At 44.3% G+C, this 16,122-nt stretch overlaps 1 protein-coding gene across 2 annotated transcripts in view; it reads left to right on the plus strand.

Moving 5' to 3' along the window:
• The first annotated feature begins 4,822 nt into the window (after positions 1-4,822).
• The window catches only part of PEDS1 (plasmanylethanolamine desaturase 1), a 41,904-nt gene continuing 30,604 nt past the window's right edge, over positions 4,823-16,122 (plus strand). The window contains exon 1 of one of the 2 annotated variants that reach the window (XM_061631314.1): positions 4,823-5,253. In XM_061631314.1, the coding sequence (XP_061487298.1) occupies positions 4,851-5,253 (403 nt within the window). In that variant the 5' untranslated portion in view covers positions 4,823-4,850. The remainder of the gene's footprint in view (positions 5,254-16,122) is intronic. The other variant, XM_061631313.1, reaches the window with a different exon arrangement.

The following is a 16,122-nucleotide window of genomic DNA, read 5'->3' on the forward strand; positions in this document are numbered from 1 at the left end:
ATGGGAGCAAAAGACCTCTGGAGAACATTCCAGAAAGTTCCTATGTAAATACTTCTCCAGTTGGGGATGGTCCGTGTATTATGGACCGCATGGGAAGGTGCTGGAAATGCTTCTCTATTAGAGGGCCATAAGCTGTGTGTTGTTAAAACTGTTGAAGCCTGGTTGGAGACATTAATGAGAACAAGGACCTAGCCTGCCAGGAAAACTAACTGGGTCATTCAGAGTTTGCCCCACCCTCAGAGCTAAAACTCCTTTTCCTTCTCACTGGTTAATCATCCCATTGCATTCTTATCCCCTCTGCTTCCCACATCATTAGTTGAATTAATCCAGCACTGACAACACCTTCCATATTAAAAGGACATATGATGGCTTATCCTATGGCTTATTATTACACTAGCAATAGGTGCTTGAATTATTAGCTAAGAAACTGGGATGCTAGAAGTTGCCATACCAAGTGTAAGTAAGAACGTAAGAAATTTTTTATTTCAGTCACAGACCAGTACATGCACACCATAAATAAATAAAAAACATATAATACACATAAAATCAGGACCAAATAAGAGATTACAATCAGTATACAGGTTTCCTATATAAAATCATTTGTCACCGATTTCTGGCATACAATGGCAGCAGCACAGAAACGAGCCACTTTTGCCATAACCTGTGGGTTCATATCTGCCAGTAAATGCGTTAAGTAAAACTTATACCAAGTGAAACTATTTGTAATTATTAACTATTTCTGTCAGCAGAGAATCCTGTTATTTGTTTCTCTGCTTTTTAGCCAATATATCAACTAAGAGCTTCCTTATGGGGGTAGCTAAAACAAATTGAAGGTCTGTTTATGTTTACATCCTAGCTTCATAGGGTTTGAGGTTTATTTTTTAATTGGCTGTGTACACACTATACATTTAAAGCACATTTTGCCCCTACCCACCACAACTCTTAGCACCCTTAACAAACCTCTGTTCCCAGGATTCTTTGGGGGAAGCCATAACTGTTAAAGTGGTATAAGTGGTTTACATGTATGATGTGGATATGACCTTATATGGCTACCTCTCTGGAAATGATCACAGACTAATCATCAGGGATGATGAGAGTTGTAGGAACATCTGGAGTCCAGGAATATCTGGAGGGCCATGGGGTCCTCTCTTCTTGTCTAAGTGATCATTTGTCCAATTGTCACAAAAATGGTGGCATTCACTGCACATTCTGAGATCATACTGGGGTTAGCTGAACAATTCTTCACATCTCTTGGTAAGATTGGCTCTTTGGGAAAGAATCCAAAATCCACAGTAGGGCAATACCTTTATGATAACCCAAAATATTGCAAAATTAGTATTTTGTCAGTACTTTTAATGATTGATATTGTTTCAAGTAAACTGCTTAGAGGTTTTTGTCAATTAACCAGTATATAAATCTTGCTAAATAAAATGGCAAATGCACTTTTGAGTTCTCTAGTATCCACTAGTTACCCACTTCCCATTTGCGTGTTTCATGGCGTCCTTCCAGTTGCTTGCAAAAGAATGAGCGGGTGGTGACTCTTTTGAGTCTCAGTCTGATAAGAGACTGTATTGGCAAATGAATCAATAAAACTAGGTTCAAGGACAGTTGCACCAATGCAATGTCACACCTACAACACTGTGCCCAGTGTTGCTAACCAATCCATGACATGGCACTGGCACAACATTATGAGTCGATGCTACTATGCTGCAATGGTCATCATCACCAGATGTAGCATAATAGTGACAGACAAAGGCATTGTTTCAGTCCCATGCACACATATTTAGGAGCAAGCTCAATTAAAACACTATGTTTCCAAGTAAACAATCATAGAATCAGAATATAAGAAGAACAAAAAATGGATAATAGAGGGCATTCTATAAATCGGGATGACAGCAGCCCAGCATCTTCCTGTATCCAATAGTAGCCAACCAGATGCCTCCAGAAAGATCACGGGTAGCACGTGAAGGCTACAATCATTCCGTTACTTTCTGACCCTAGAGGTATATTGTGGCTCAGTGGTAGAGGACCTGCTTTGCATACTGAAGCCTCCAGGTTCAATCCTCAGCATCTCCAGGCGGAGGTGGGAAAGATCCATGCCTAAAGTCCTGGAGAGCTGCTGCTCATCAGTACGTACAATACTGAGCAACGTGGACCAATAGTCTGATTCAATATAAAGCAACTTTCTATGTTCTCATGTTTCTGAACATGGAGATTTCGTAACAGTGTAGCCATCATGGCTACTTATAGCTAGGATCTCATGCACACTTATGTGGAAGTCAGTCCAACTGAACTTAGAAGGACTAACGTGGACTCTCAAGGATAAGATTGGCCTACATAATCTCTGGTGTCTACTGAATTAGAACCTTGTTATTTGAACAGTAAGAGAAAGCCAACCAAGAAATCTTTAGAGAGATTAGACCTCACTTATCATGCAGCTAATCTAGATTTAGGAATTGCTATGATAGCCCAACTGAATGAGACGAAAAGAAAACAAAATACAGAGTGGGGTGTTTTTGTTAGGCCAACTCATTTTTAAAATGTGTTGCAAGCCTTTGAAACTCGGATTCTTTTTATAGTGTAGGTGGAAATAGGTGTTAGCTGCCATGGGAGAAAGGGCAGGATATAAATAAAATAGAACAAACAAACAAACAAATGTACAGTAATATTCAGTAGATGCATTCTTGGACATTACTTCTTTAACAGAAACTTTGGCACCAGAGGTAGGAATAACATGGAAAGAACAGGGATAGGTTCCTACACCTGCTCATAGATGGTAGGGGCAGCTTAAACACGGGCTTCCTCCCCCTCCCCCTTTGAATCATATTGAATCCTTCCCCAGACCTGGGAGAAAGCAAGAGGTCTCTTTTATGCAAAGCAAACACACAGGCTTGTTAGTTTCATTCTAGCAAAGCAAAGGCACAGGCTTTTCAGTTTATTGATAGCAAAGCAAAGACACAGGCTAGTCAGTTTCACCTTCCAGCCAAGGCACAGGCTTGAACATTTATCCATAGCAAAGCAAATCTAATCAGTTTCATCTTTAAAAAAGCCTTCATTGAAAGGAGCTTAGCTCCTGGAGGATTCCTTAACTGAGGTATTAGGGTAGTTTAACTACACAATCGATGTAGAATTTGTAAGCTAGGAATAAAAGTGTGCAACACTCATGCAACACAATCCTTGGCATGGTTATTCCAAAATTCTATGCTCCCAAGTACAAGACTGCTCACTGGGGCAGGGTATCGCCAGCATGTCACCCCACTGCTGAAAGAATTGCGCTGGCAGTCCATTAGCTACTGGTCTAACTTCAAGGTTCTGGTTTCTGGTTTATGATGTTTTAGAATGTTTTTAGTGTTTCTGTTTGCCGCCCTGGGCTCCTACTGGGAGGAAGGGCGGGATATAAAAATAAGTACAAGTACAGTCTGTTCCAATTCAATTTGTTCATTAGATCCACCAAATTTAATGGAATTTACTCAACAGGAATTGCTTACTAGTAACAGTCAGTATTTGGTTCCATGGATTAAAACTTTTCAACTGGTGTTAAGCTCTTACATAGACCATCCTTCCCCAGCCTGGTACCCTTTCGCAGTTTTGAACTGCAACTCCCATCAGCTTGTAGTCTAAAACAGCTGGAGAGCATCAGGTTGGGGAAGGCTAGAGCAGGCATTTGGCCAAAAAGAACCACCACAGATGTTGGTTTTGGAAACATGCAGAATTTAAAAACTGGAATAACAAAGCAAAAAAACACTAATTTTGTTACAGCAAAAAGAAAAACCAACAAAAAGTTTTTATATGGAAGAATTTCAAAACCAGAATAACAAAGGGTTGTTTTGTTATTCCAAAGAGAGTTTTATGGCATCTCACACAAGTAAAACTACAGAGAGGCAAGCTTGTGCCAAAAGTGTCTCTGCGTGTGCTGTGTAATATACTAGTTCAATTTATTTATAGGCCACTTTTCCATGGCTAGGACCAAAGCAGCTCATACAATAGCCATAACACAATTACTTAAATACCTCATATTTGGACACTATCTGCCCATTGTACATTTCTCTGATCCCTTTACAATCTCACTTCCCACCCCAAGTAAACAGTGTGCCTATATACGTGTAAACTCAGGATAACACTTCATACATCTGATGAAGTGAGATGTAGCCCACGAAAGATTATGCCATAATAACCTTGTTAGCTTTCAGGGGGGCACAAGACTCTTTGTTGTTTTTGCTGCAACAGACTTAACAACACAGCAACTCGGCTGACAGTCAGTCTGCGTCTGAGTTGGAACTGCTTTTTAAGATGTTTTTAAAGCGGTTTCTTTTTTAAACGATGCTTTTAAAGGTGGGATGTTTTACTGTGTTTACAGATGTTTTGTTTGAATATATTTTAAAGTCTTTTGATTTAAGATGTTTTAGAAGTGTTTTTGTTTACCACCCTGGGCTCCTTCAGGGAGGAAAGGCGGGATATAAATTTAACTGAATCATATTAATAACAACAACAACACCTTTTTATTATTAAAGAACAACAACACTACAACCACTCCTCTGGATTAACTGTTACAGTTTACGTTGCCTCACCCTAAAGTCTGTGGTACACCTCGCTCGTTGTTAGGCGTACAGCGGCTCTCTCCAGCGTGGAGCCAGTGACTGCACACCGGCCACACCGCCCTCTTCCCTCAATGAAGTGGGCAGAAGGAACCCAGACATTCCTTGCCGCTCCTTTCGCAAAAGGGGTGGGCAGAGCCTTAAACTGCCGACCCGAGACGTCCGTCCACCTCGCTCTGACGCCATTGGCCGGCTACGCCACGCGCGCAGCGCCTCTGATTGGTCGGCTCCTCCTCGGGAGGGGCGTGGTCCGGCATGGCGGCTCCTCCCTCTTTCGGTAGGGCAAGAGGTGGCGAGCCGCGAGCGGCGACTGGCCCTTGGGCGGGTTGCCGGACGATGCTGCTGCCGCTACCGCCGCCCTCGTCGCTGATGCCAGGCGGCTCTCCCGGCGCTGGGGCGCGAGCGGTAGCGGGGCCGGAGCTCCAAGGCGCGGCAGATCTCCGAGAGGAGCAGGACGAAGAAGAGGAGCGAGGCCGCGCCGGGGCCATGGCCGAGTGCGCCCAACGCTGGGCGGCTGGAGCCAGCAGCGAGCCCGATGGGGCGGTGTCCGAGGCGGAGGCCGCTGCGTCAGCTGCCCAGGAAGACCCCGACGGCGTGGGTCCCCGCTGGGGAGCTCAGCACGCTGGAGCCCGAGAGCTTGCCGAGCTCTACTCCCCTGGTGAGACGAGTGTGGGGATGCTGCCTCTTGGGCAAAACGGGGTCGGGTCGGATCGGGTGGGGCTCCGGTTCTTGTCTGACTTAAAGTGTCTCTTCACACGTGACGCCCAACATGTTTGCTTGGGCGTGCACCTGAAACGCTTGAAGCCTTTCCCTCTTATCTTCTCCCACCCCCGGCCAAAGTGGAAAGTGTGGTCTGGTTCACGCCTGCAGGTCCGCCTTTTTTTTTTCCAACGCTGGATTATTGCGTACTTGATGAATGGCTGCTAAATGTGTGAAGTGGCTCCCTTAAAGAAAGAGGGTGGGGGCACACTCTGTCGCTAGGGTACGGAATCTGCCCTGGCCCGTCTGTGGGTGCAAGTTGTAATTTAGAGCTTCTTGTTTAGTTGATCGGGTAGATTAGTTGTTAATAGTTGTTGATTTTCAGAATTCAGTAAATCTACCTGATGAATTTGTGGCTCCCTTTCTTAGCTAATCAAAAGATTTTACCGGAGTAATTTAACCAATTACTAACTATGGCCCTAGTTAGTCCATTCACATATGCTGTCACTGCAGGCCTCATCCTAGAAGAGGCTTTTCCTTGTTGGTGTGAAGTGAAAGAGTTGAGGCCTGCTGTGACATCTGCATTGGTACTCTTAAATTCAGATTTAATTGAAAAAACCTTGTTAATTGACTGTTCTTTCTTTAGTCGGATGGCTGCTCTAGCTGTAATGATTTTGCAGTAGAAGTGGTGGACTGTGAAGGCAGCAAACGCATGTATGATCCAAGTATTCTTATCTGGGAAATCCCTGCAAATCCCTGTTGAGTGTCTGTTGGGGACAGATCTGGAGTTACTGTTAATTGTGTGATGTGGTTTTCTTGAGGCTCAAAACCAGGTATGTTGTGAAAGCTCACACCAACCTGGCCAGTTTTTTTACTCTTGGGCAACTATAATCTATAGCTATATTCTACAGCAGCACACTGCTGTTCAAGCTTGTTAGCTGTGGACTGGTTATCCTTTAATACCGTCAACTGGGAGATGCCCTTTCGCCACAGAAGTTTGCCAAAAGCCTTGCATATCTCTACAGAAATGATTTCAGATGTGTTCATTTTAACTGGCTTTTGGTGGCGAGAGTAGGTAATGCCTTATTGTCAAACCAAGGCCTAGGTAGACCAAGGTAGGTTTCAAGGCTAAAAACACTGGCCTTGCTGTATTCCCATCAATATGTTGGTGTGGAAAAATGGCAGATCTCTCCCACCACCCCTACAATTAGAATCCCCATTTCTGCCACAGTCTATGCTAGGTACTAGGGACAAGCCTGTAGTCAAGAAGGGGCATTTTTTTCTGGTCCTCTCCCTTTTTTTTTCAAATAATTAAATTTATTACAGAAATTTTTCCTGCCTCTCACTTTTTGGGTGCCCCTCCAAACTTTTAGATGGGCCTGACTAAGGTATTAACTTTTATATACTGGTTTTGAGTTATTTAAAGCTGGTGTGGACAGACTTGGGACTTGGCTGGCTCTACTTTTTTATTGGAACGTCAAGATTTACCAAAACAGAAGTGGGAGCAAAAGACATACTGTTAGAAATAAAGAATACTGTGCCTCTGAGCACATTCCTAATTAGTTTTCAGGCCTCGACTGAGCTTGCAGTCCTAACATTAATAAAAGTACACTCATGGTTAGCTTTTTCAGCAGCCTAATTTAGGTGGGGAAAATCATTTTGTTACTGCTGTTCTTAACATTTGAGAGCCTGAAATCCTTGCTGAAAACACCCAATAGATCCCGCTTGACCTTCTGACCTACTCCTGATTTAAGGAACGTGATATGTTTTGCAACATGTTAACCACTGAAAAACAGGGCTATGTAGATTTCCTTCCTCATGGAGGTATGTTGGTATGAAGCAGCTCCTCATGTCAGCATAGTGATCTTGACTATTTCCTTATTGGAACTAAAAAGGTAGCAGTGCTCAGTGAGAACCTAGTGTAGTGGTGTGATCTTATGTACGTGACATTATATTCAAACGTGGCTTAGGATTTCCATTTCATACGAATATAAGGAAAACTCCACATTTTGTTCTCAGTTATATGATGATGATTAGTTTTAAGGAATAATGTATTTGAGTAGTTGCCCATTTCCTGTTTTGGAGAAAGGATGGCATGCTCTCAGTGGTGTGACGTATTCAGATGGTCTTCTTTCCAGTTGAGAGCCAGTGTGGTGTAGCGGTAGACTGTGACCTAGGAGACCAGGGTTTGAATCCTAAACAGCCATGAAGCTCACTGGGTGACCTTGGGCCAGTCATTGCCTCTCAGCCTCAGAGGAAGACAATGGTAACCCCCCTCTGAATACTGTTTACTGTGAAAACCGTATTCATAGGGTCGCCATAAGTCGGGATCGACTTGAAGGCAGGCCATTTCATTTTTTCTTTCCAGTCTGATCTCTTTTTCTACTGCTTTTCAAACTGATTTGTCTTTTCCAAAAGTATTGTTGCAAATTCCCCATGGCAGGTTGCCTCTGTTTCTGAAATTAGTTTTTATATTGGGAGTATATACTGTGTAATGTGAGGGAACTATTTGAACCCTTTCTGTAGCCCAGTATTATTTATTAGATTTATTAGCTGCTTGACACCCAAAGGTCCTCAAGTGACTTATACAATGTTAAAACATAAACAAATAAAACACACTATAAAACATAACATAATGGGAAACCTGTGGCCCTCCAGATGAGTTGAACTGCAGTTCCCATCATCCCTGACAATTAACCTTGCTGAATGGGGCTGGTGGGAATGGATGTCAAACAGTCTGGAGATTTCGCATACCTGCTCTAGCCATTACTTCACTATTTGAGGTGGTGTTATGGGAAGATAAGAGGTTCATTCTTGTGGTTCCATCTTCAGGTATGTGAACAAAAAAAAATTAAATGTACTGCTTTCAAGTCGATTCCAACTTATGGCAACCCTAAGAATAGGGTTTTCATGAGGCTGAGAGGCAGTGACTGGCCCAAGGTCACCCAGTGAGCTTCATGGCTATGTCGGGATTCGAACCCTGGTCTCCCAGGTCGTAGTCCACCTTAAGCACTACACTACTACTGCCGGTTGCTGAAGCACCTCGGATGCTGCTGTGTTGTCTGAATGTATGAGTGGGTTGTATGAGTGAGTGTGTGATTGTTTGTATATGCCATGAGTTTTATTATTTATTTTATTTTTATTATGTGCCTGGGCGAGAGGACAGTGTTGTGGGAGGGAGGACCAAAGGGGGCACCTATTAGTGTAGTGATGGGTAATGGGAGGTATGGCGCTGTGAGTAGGACATGCCAGTTAAGGGGAACTCGCCCCAGACAACTGGTGGCTGTGACGTGTTCTGGTCCTCCCCACACCCACAGGATTGCTGGTAGTTCTATCAGCCAACCCTCGGATCTCCAGTTGCTGCTTTTCAATGCCAGATCGGTAAATAATAAAACCTCCCTCATCCATGACCTAATTGTGGATGAGGCGGCCGATCTGGCATGTATTACCGAGACCTGGGTGAGCGATCTGGGAGGTATTAATCTCTCCCAGTTGTGCCCACCTGGGTATTCGGTTCAGCATCTGGGTAGATCCGAGGGTCGGGGAGGGGGAATCGCTGTGATCTATAGAAGTTCCATCCCTCTTGTTAGGCACCCTATCCAGGTGGCTAATGGTCTAGAGTGTCTGCACATAACGTTGGGTCAGCGAGACAGACTGGGAATACTGTTGGTGTACCGTCCACCCTGCTGCCCAACAGCCTCCCTAACTGAGCTGACAGAGGTGGTCTCGGATCTATTGTTGCGTTCCCCCAAACTTTTGGTATTGGGGGATCTCAACATTCTTGCTGAGGCCGCTTTATCTGGAGCAGCTCAGGACTTCATGACCTCCATGACAGCCATGGGGCTGTCTCAATTTGCTACTGGCCCTACGCATGTGTTGGGGCACACTCTGGACTTGTTTTTCGCCACTGGATTAGGGGATGGTGATCTGAGAGTGAGGAATTTTACATCTATTCCTTTGTCATGGTCAGATCACCGCCTATTAAGGTTTAGACTCACATTGTCTTCTCCCCTCTGCAAGGGTGGAGGACCAATTAAGATGGTCCGTCCCCAGAGACTAATGAATCCTGAGGGTTTTCTGAAGGCTCTAGGGAATTTTCCGGCTGATAGAATTGACGGTCCTGTCGAAACCCTGGCCACGCTGTGGAATACAGAAATGGCCCGGGCAGTTGACACGATCGCCCCGGTGCGCCCTCTCCGTTGCAGAGCTCAGTTGGCTCCTTGGTTTACCCCGGAGCTAAGAGTGATGAAGCAAGAAAGGAGACGGCTTGAGTGCAAATGGAGGCGAACTCCCGACGGCTGTAATCATGCACTTGTGAGGGTCTCTACCAAACTCTATGTGAAGGCAGTGAGAGCAGCAAAGAAGCAATACTTTGCTGTCTCTATTCAGTCATCCCTTAACCGCCCAGCGGAACTTTATAAAGTTGTCCGGGGACTTTTACACTCTGGTCCCCAGGACGCAATAACACCATCAATTGCCCGCTGTAATGAGTTTGCGCGACACTTTCGTGATAAGATCATGAACATCCGCCGGGACCTTGACTCCATTATTGTAGCAGTTGATCCTAATGAGGTGTCCAGAGCACAGTCTTGTCCTGTTTTATTGGATGAGTTTCAGTTGGTACAGCTCGAGGATGTGGACAAGGTGCTTGGACAGGTACGGGCGACCACTTCTGCTCTGGATCCTTGCCCCTCATGGCTAATAAAAGCTAGCAGGAATGGAACAGCCGGCTGGGCCAAGGAGGTGATTAATGCCTCTTTACGAGAGGGAGTGGTCCCACCCTGCCTGAAACAGGCGGTGGTGAGACCGCTCCTAAAAAAAACCCTCCTTGGACCCTGATAATTTGGACAACTATAGGCCGGTAGCAAATGTTCCATTCCTGGGCAAGGTCCTAGAGCGTGTGGTCGCTCGCCAACTCCAGGCTCTCTTGGATGAAACTGATTATCTGGACCCATTTCAATCGGGCTTTTGGCCAGGGTTTGGTACAGAAACGGCCTTGGTCGCCCTGTATGATGACCTCTGTCGGGAGAAAGACAGAGGGAGTGTAACTCTGTTGGTTCTCCTTGATCTCTCAGCGGCTTTTGATACCATCGACCATGGTAGCCTTCTGGAGCGACTTACGGATTTAGGAGTGGGAGGCACTGCTTGGCGGTGGCTCTGCTCCTATCTCGGGAATCGTCTCCAGAAGGTGATGCTGGGGGAACATTACTCGAGTCCCTGGGTACTCCAATATGGGGTCCCGCTGGGTTCAGTTCTGTCCCCCATGCTTTTTAATATCTATATGAAGCCGCTGGGTGAGGTCATCAGGAGTTTTGGAGTGCGTTTCCAGCAATATGCTGATGATACGCAGCTCTACTACTCCTTTTCATCTTCGTCAGGTGAGGCTGTTGATGTACTAGACCGCTGCCTGGCCGCGATAATGGGCTGGATGAGAGCTAATAAACTGAAACTCAATCCTAACAAGACTGAGATGCTGTTGGTGGGAGGGCCCTCTGCCCAGATGGTTGACGTTCGACCTGCCCTAGATGGGGCTACACTCCCCCTAAAGGAGCAGGTACGTAGTTTGGGGGTCTTATTAGATCCGCTTCTGTCACTTGAGGTTCAGGTAGCCTCGGTGGCACGGAATGCATTCTACCAGCTTCGGCTGGTAGCCCAACTACGACCCTATCTGAACAGGGAGAATCTCGCCTCAGTTATCCATGCTATGGTAACCTCTAGATTGGACTACTGTAATGCACTCTACGTGGGGCTGCCTGTGAAGACGGTTCGGAAACTTCAGCTAGTGCAAAATGCTGCGGCCAGAGTTCTCACTGGGACAGAGAAATTTGACCATATAACACCTGTCCTGGCGCAGCTGCACTGGCTACCGATATGTTTCCGGGCCAGATTCAAAGTGTTGGTTCTTACCTATAAAGCCCTAAACGGCATCGGACCGCAATACCTGGTGGAACGGCTCTCTCGCTATGTACCTACCCATTCACTACGCTCGACGTCGAAGGCCCTTCTCTGGGTCCCAACTCATAAAGAGGCCCGGAGATCAACAACTAGATCTAGGGCCTTCTCGGTGGTGGCCCCCGAACTATGGAATGCCCTCCCAGACGAGACACGCCTGGCGCCTTCTCTGTTATCTTTTCGGCGCCAGGTAAAAACCTACCTTTTCACCCAGGCATTTTAAACATTTTAAATTTAATGTTTTAAACCTAATATGGATCTTAATTTATAAACTCAATGGCAATTCTATTTCAGATTTTTATCGTGTTTAATGTTTTTATAATTGTACTATATTTTTTACACTTGCTCATATTTTAATTGTGATTTTATTTGTTGTACACCGCCCTGAGAGCTTTCTGCTATAGGGCGGTCTAGAAATGTAATTAAATAAATAAATAAATACACCACACTGGCTCTCATGAACAGAAAAAAAATGATATTATAAAGCATTTGTGATGGGGAAACAACTTAAGAGCTCATGGGTTCAAGAACAGCTTTGGAAAGGTACACAATTGGTGCTGTTTAGACATTCATCCAGCTAGTTATCTATGTGAGCAGCTCCCTGCAAGGCTGAGAGCCTACTTAAAATAAATGACCAAAACATGACAGCTGGGCCTGGTTGTTTGAGCTTTCCCATGAAACTCAGATACTGATTCTGTTAGGACCATGCTGTTGAACCAGACTATCAGACTTCTCACAGGCTCATGTGCAGTTACCATGTGGCTGAAAGAACAGTTAGGGTGAGCAACCTGCAGCCTTTTGCCGAATCTTGTGTGTGTGGGAGGGAAGAGCTCAGTGGGTGGAGAAAACGGGGGAATCTCTAACAGACTGTAACAGATCTAGCGGTGGATCTCCAGATCTGCAAGTGTTTGGTTTGAGGCCCCTGGCAGCAGCGATCTGTTGCTCCTCCAGCAGCCTACTGGGTGGGGAAGGTGTGTGAGAGAGGTGTCAGAAACAGATGAAAAAGAATGACAGAAGAGGTTTGGGTGGCCCTGACCCCTCCTGTTATGCACCCCTGACAGATTACCCCAGCAGAAAGCAGGTTTCCCCACTCCTGGTCTGGAGGGCATTAGGGTCATAGGTATTGCCAGAAAGGCAGTGTATGCTAGTTGCTTGAAATCCTGTCTATAGCCCATTATACATTTTGTTTCCTTTTTTAGTGAGCATTGTATGATCAGTGCAGACTGGTGGTTAGAATAGAAACATGGGAAAAGATTGGTGACCTTAGCAGGGCTTTTATCTTTTTTGGTCCCCACAGGATACTGTTGAAGAAATGGGAAGCAGCAAGTTTGGGAAAAATAAAAGAATGAGCAAGGCTGTTGTAGAGCCCAAGGATTTAGTATGGAACTTTTCAGATCTTTCTAGGTCTGGTATCCTTACAACTTGCTGGCAATTTAAAAATTCCTGGTATTTAGAAACTTGGGTCCTCCTCCTTCAGTTTGGCATATGACATTTTGTCTTGCCAGCCTGACACTAAGAATCTAAGTCCCTCCTTCATTCAGGACGTGGCATGTACTTCCTTCAGTAACTTTCCTGTCTCAGGTGACTACAGCTTATAAATGTGCTTTTTAGGTCACTTTCTTGCTGCACTGAAAGACAAAACCCCACCCATTCCAGGCTCCAGTGAATGAGGCCTGTAGATGCCAGGCTTTGGTGGATGCAGTTGCAGTGCAAACTGATCTGCTTGATTTAATTCTGTTTGCAGTCTGTCATCTCACCACTGCTTATAGGAACTGGTATCTCTTCAGTGTACAAGAAAGAAGGTTTGAATTTTGACCCGAACTTCAATGTTTGACATTTCTACCAGTTTGGAATCTTAATTGCATTGCAAAAGCCCCAGCATTCTGTGTTGGCTTCTTGAGACAGTATGCAAATAAGTCTGTCAATTAGTAGCCCACCTCCTCACTTATCTGTCTGTGTTATTCATGGCACATTAGTGTACTACAGAAAAGCCAATTCCTGAAACTTTTAAAAGCTTCCCTTTCTAGTCACTATAAACAAACACATGCTTATAGCAGAATCAACCTATTCCCATATTTTAATCTCCTGTGCAGGCTATTTGAACATTTTAAAAGATGTTTAGGGAAGTCTGAAATCCAGTTGTCTTAAGGGCATGTCTGGCTATTTTGATTTTATTCCAGAAATCTGGCACATTCAAGAGCTGGCAGTGTCCCTATTTTGCAGTTATTGAAGGTACTGTAAGATGTTTGTTCAAGCTTACAGCATAAATTGGAACCCTTTCGTTTTCCCCAATAGAGTTTTCTTCCATAATGAGAAATTGTTAATGTGTCGAAGAGGCTTAAAATAGGGAATTGGCAACTGAAGGCTCTCTGAGGGCTCTCTCTCTGAGTGGCTCTCTGACCCACTTTTGCTAACCAAGAGACAACCCTACGCCTCTGATAGAAGGCATCTGACAGTTTCAGCAGCCCTCCAAATCTGCTTTATAAGGTTCAGGAACACTCTGGAACAGGTGTAGGGGGGTATAGGGGAGAGGGAATCACTGAAAACTTGCATCTCTCCCCATTATGCTGACAGATGCCTTCCATCAGGACATCACCAATTGTGTATGTGGACCTGACAGTTCATTTGCTGTCATGCAATAACATTTAGATTTCATGTGATGGAAATGTTTCTGCCTTTGTCACAGGATAGCTGCAGATATCTTTTGACACACAACCAGGAGACTTTCCCCATAGTTCAATGTAAATCTTGCAAGTGAAGGAAGTTTATTGCAGCATTTAGCAGCTGAGACTGTAATTGCGGCTTTCAACAAAAAAGCCCTAAATTGCTTTTGGGCTAAACACCTTAGCTGGCAGATTTAAATATAAGTAAGAGTGCGCACTGTCTGTGGATTAGGGATTTTCAGCTCTCCTGTTTCCTGCGCTATTTAGCACTTGTCAGCTGGCCTGTACCAGCTGAATAGTTTACCTGTTTGATGCTAAAGCAGTGCGCAGCTGTCAGCACATCAAATCTGGCTGTCTTAATATCTGAATGTGAAGAGGACGCAGTAATACTCTTGCCTTCAAATGCGTTCTGTGTTAGAGGAACATGAAGAAGTGCTTTTCTCCTTGAAGCACTCTAGGTATCACTTTTGTTGTCTCATGCTTATGAAAATTTGTATGCAATTTAAGACCTGTACTTTTGCAGGTAATCTGCTAATCCTGGTGGATGCAAACTCTGTACTCCAGACCTGCACGGAGTATGATCCACCAAGCAAAACACAGCCAACCAGCCATGAATTGTGGTTTGCCATGGGCTTGACAAACTTTCTGTCAGGCAATCGTCAAAAATAGGAGGTTTATCAGGCCGTTGGTGGACTGTGGGTAGCTTTGTGGATCAAAAAGCCATGTGTAAATAATGAATGAAGTCAGTGGATGAATGCAGTCAGTGGATTAAATTAGGTTGCACAATGTAAAAAGTCCTGAAGCCGTCCTGTTTCATTGGAGTCACAAGGCTGACAATTGTACAAATACAAATAATAATAATAATAGTTGTTGTTGTTATTAAGAATTATTACCTGCACTTCACCCTAAGGTCCCAGGATGGGTTACAGTGGTACACAGAATACAATTTAAAACTACATAAAAAACAAGCAGAGTTGTAACAACAGACATACATTAATTAGCAATGTTCAGTTCAGTCACAAAAATACTTTTCTGTGGTCAAAGGCCAGTGTAAAGAGATTTATCTTCAGCATAAGACAGAAGCTGAATAATGTTAATGCTAGAGGCAACTCCGTAGTGAGGGAGTTCCACACTTTTGGGGCTGCCCCAGAGAAAGCTTTCTCCTGGGCCCCCATCCTTCAAACCTCTGAAACCTTTACAGTGAGTTGTTGTTGATGGCAATTCACTTTAAAAACTGTTGTTGCAATCTTTGCAATGTATTGCTGTTTATCAGTGCAGGCTCCAGAGTGCTATAAGCACTCACTGCGTATCTTAATCAAGGCACTTTACAATTAAGTTCATTTTTGCCCATATGGACATAATTCGGATTTCACTTGAATACATGCATACGGGAAGACGTCTCAGTCTATTAATTCTGCAAAATCGTTAGCTTTGACTTGAAATGGCAGGGTTGTCTTCACAAGCAGCTTGAACATGGTTTCCCTTGGGAGATGTGTGTAAGTGTCATGATGTTTCCCACATGTTAATTGTTCCTTGTGGATTTAGGCATGTAGCTCTTCTATTTAGGGTGTTGTTGCTCTTCTGCAGAACGTGGGTGTTAGAGACTGACTTAGAAAAATATCCATGTTGTGAGAGTAATATCCATGTTGTGATCATACACTTGTATGAAAACATGCTGTGTGTTTTGTAATTGGCCTTGTTCTACCTGTAACAACTATGGGTTTGTACAAACTCCACTGGCTTCATAAAATTTCTCTTGCTTCAATTAAAGCTGCATTTCTGAGCTTCCTTAGTTCATTTGAGACAGCAACATTAAAAAACCAACAGGGCAGTCCATTGCCTGTGTGTGGGCTATGCATACTTCTCTTAAATAAGCTTAATTCTTCGCTGGTTTATGTCTTTGCATAGTGGAGAAGTGAGCATATTCTCACCACAATACAGATAGGACTGCATGCTCCATACAGTTTTATGATCATTCAAAGGCCGCGTTCATGTAGTTATCTTTCCTATCACCCTCCTCCTTATGTCTCCCTCCTCCTTAGGATTCAGTTTAAGTCTCTCCTAATGAAGTTCTTCATGCTGTGGCCAAACACATTTTTCCCAGTTCTTGTGAGGTGCAACCCATCACTTGCCAGCAGGCCATCTTCCAGGAAGTGGAACCCATGGTCCCAGAATCCAAATCTCTCACATTGGCACCATCTTCATAGCCAGTC

Source organism: Rhineura floridana, chromosome 6 (assembly GCF_030035675.1).
Source record: "Rhineura floridana isolate rRhiFlo1 chromosome 6, rRhiFlo1.hap2, whole genome shotgun sequence".
NCBI lineage: Eukaryota > Metazoa > Chordata > Lepidosauria > Squamata > Rhineuridae > Rhineura > Rhineura floridana.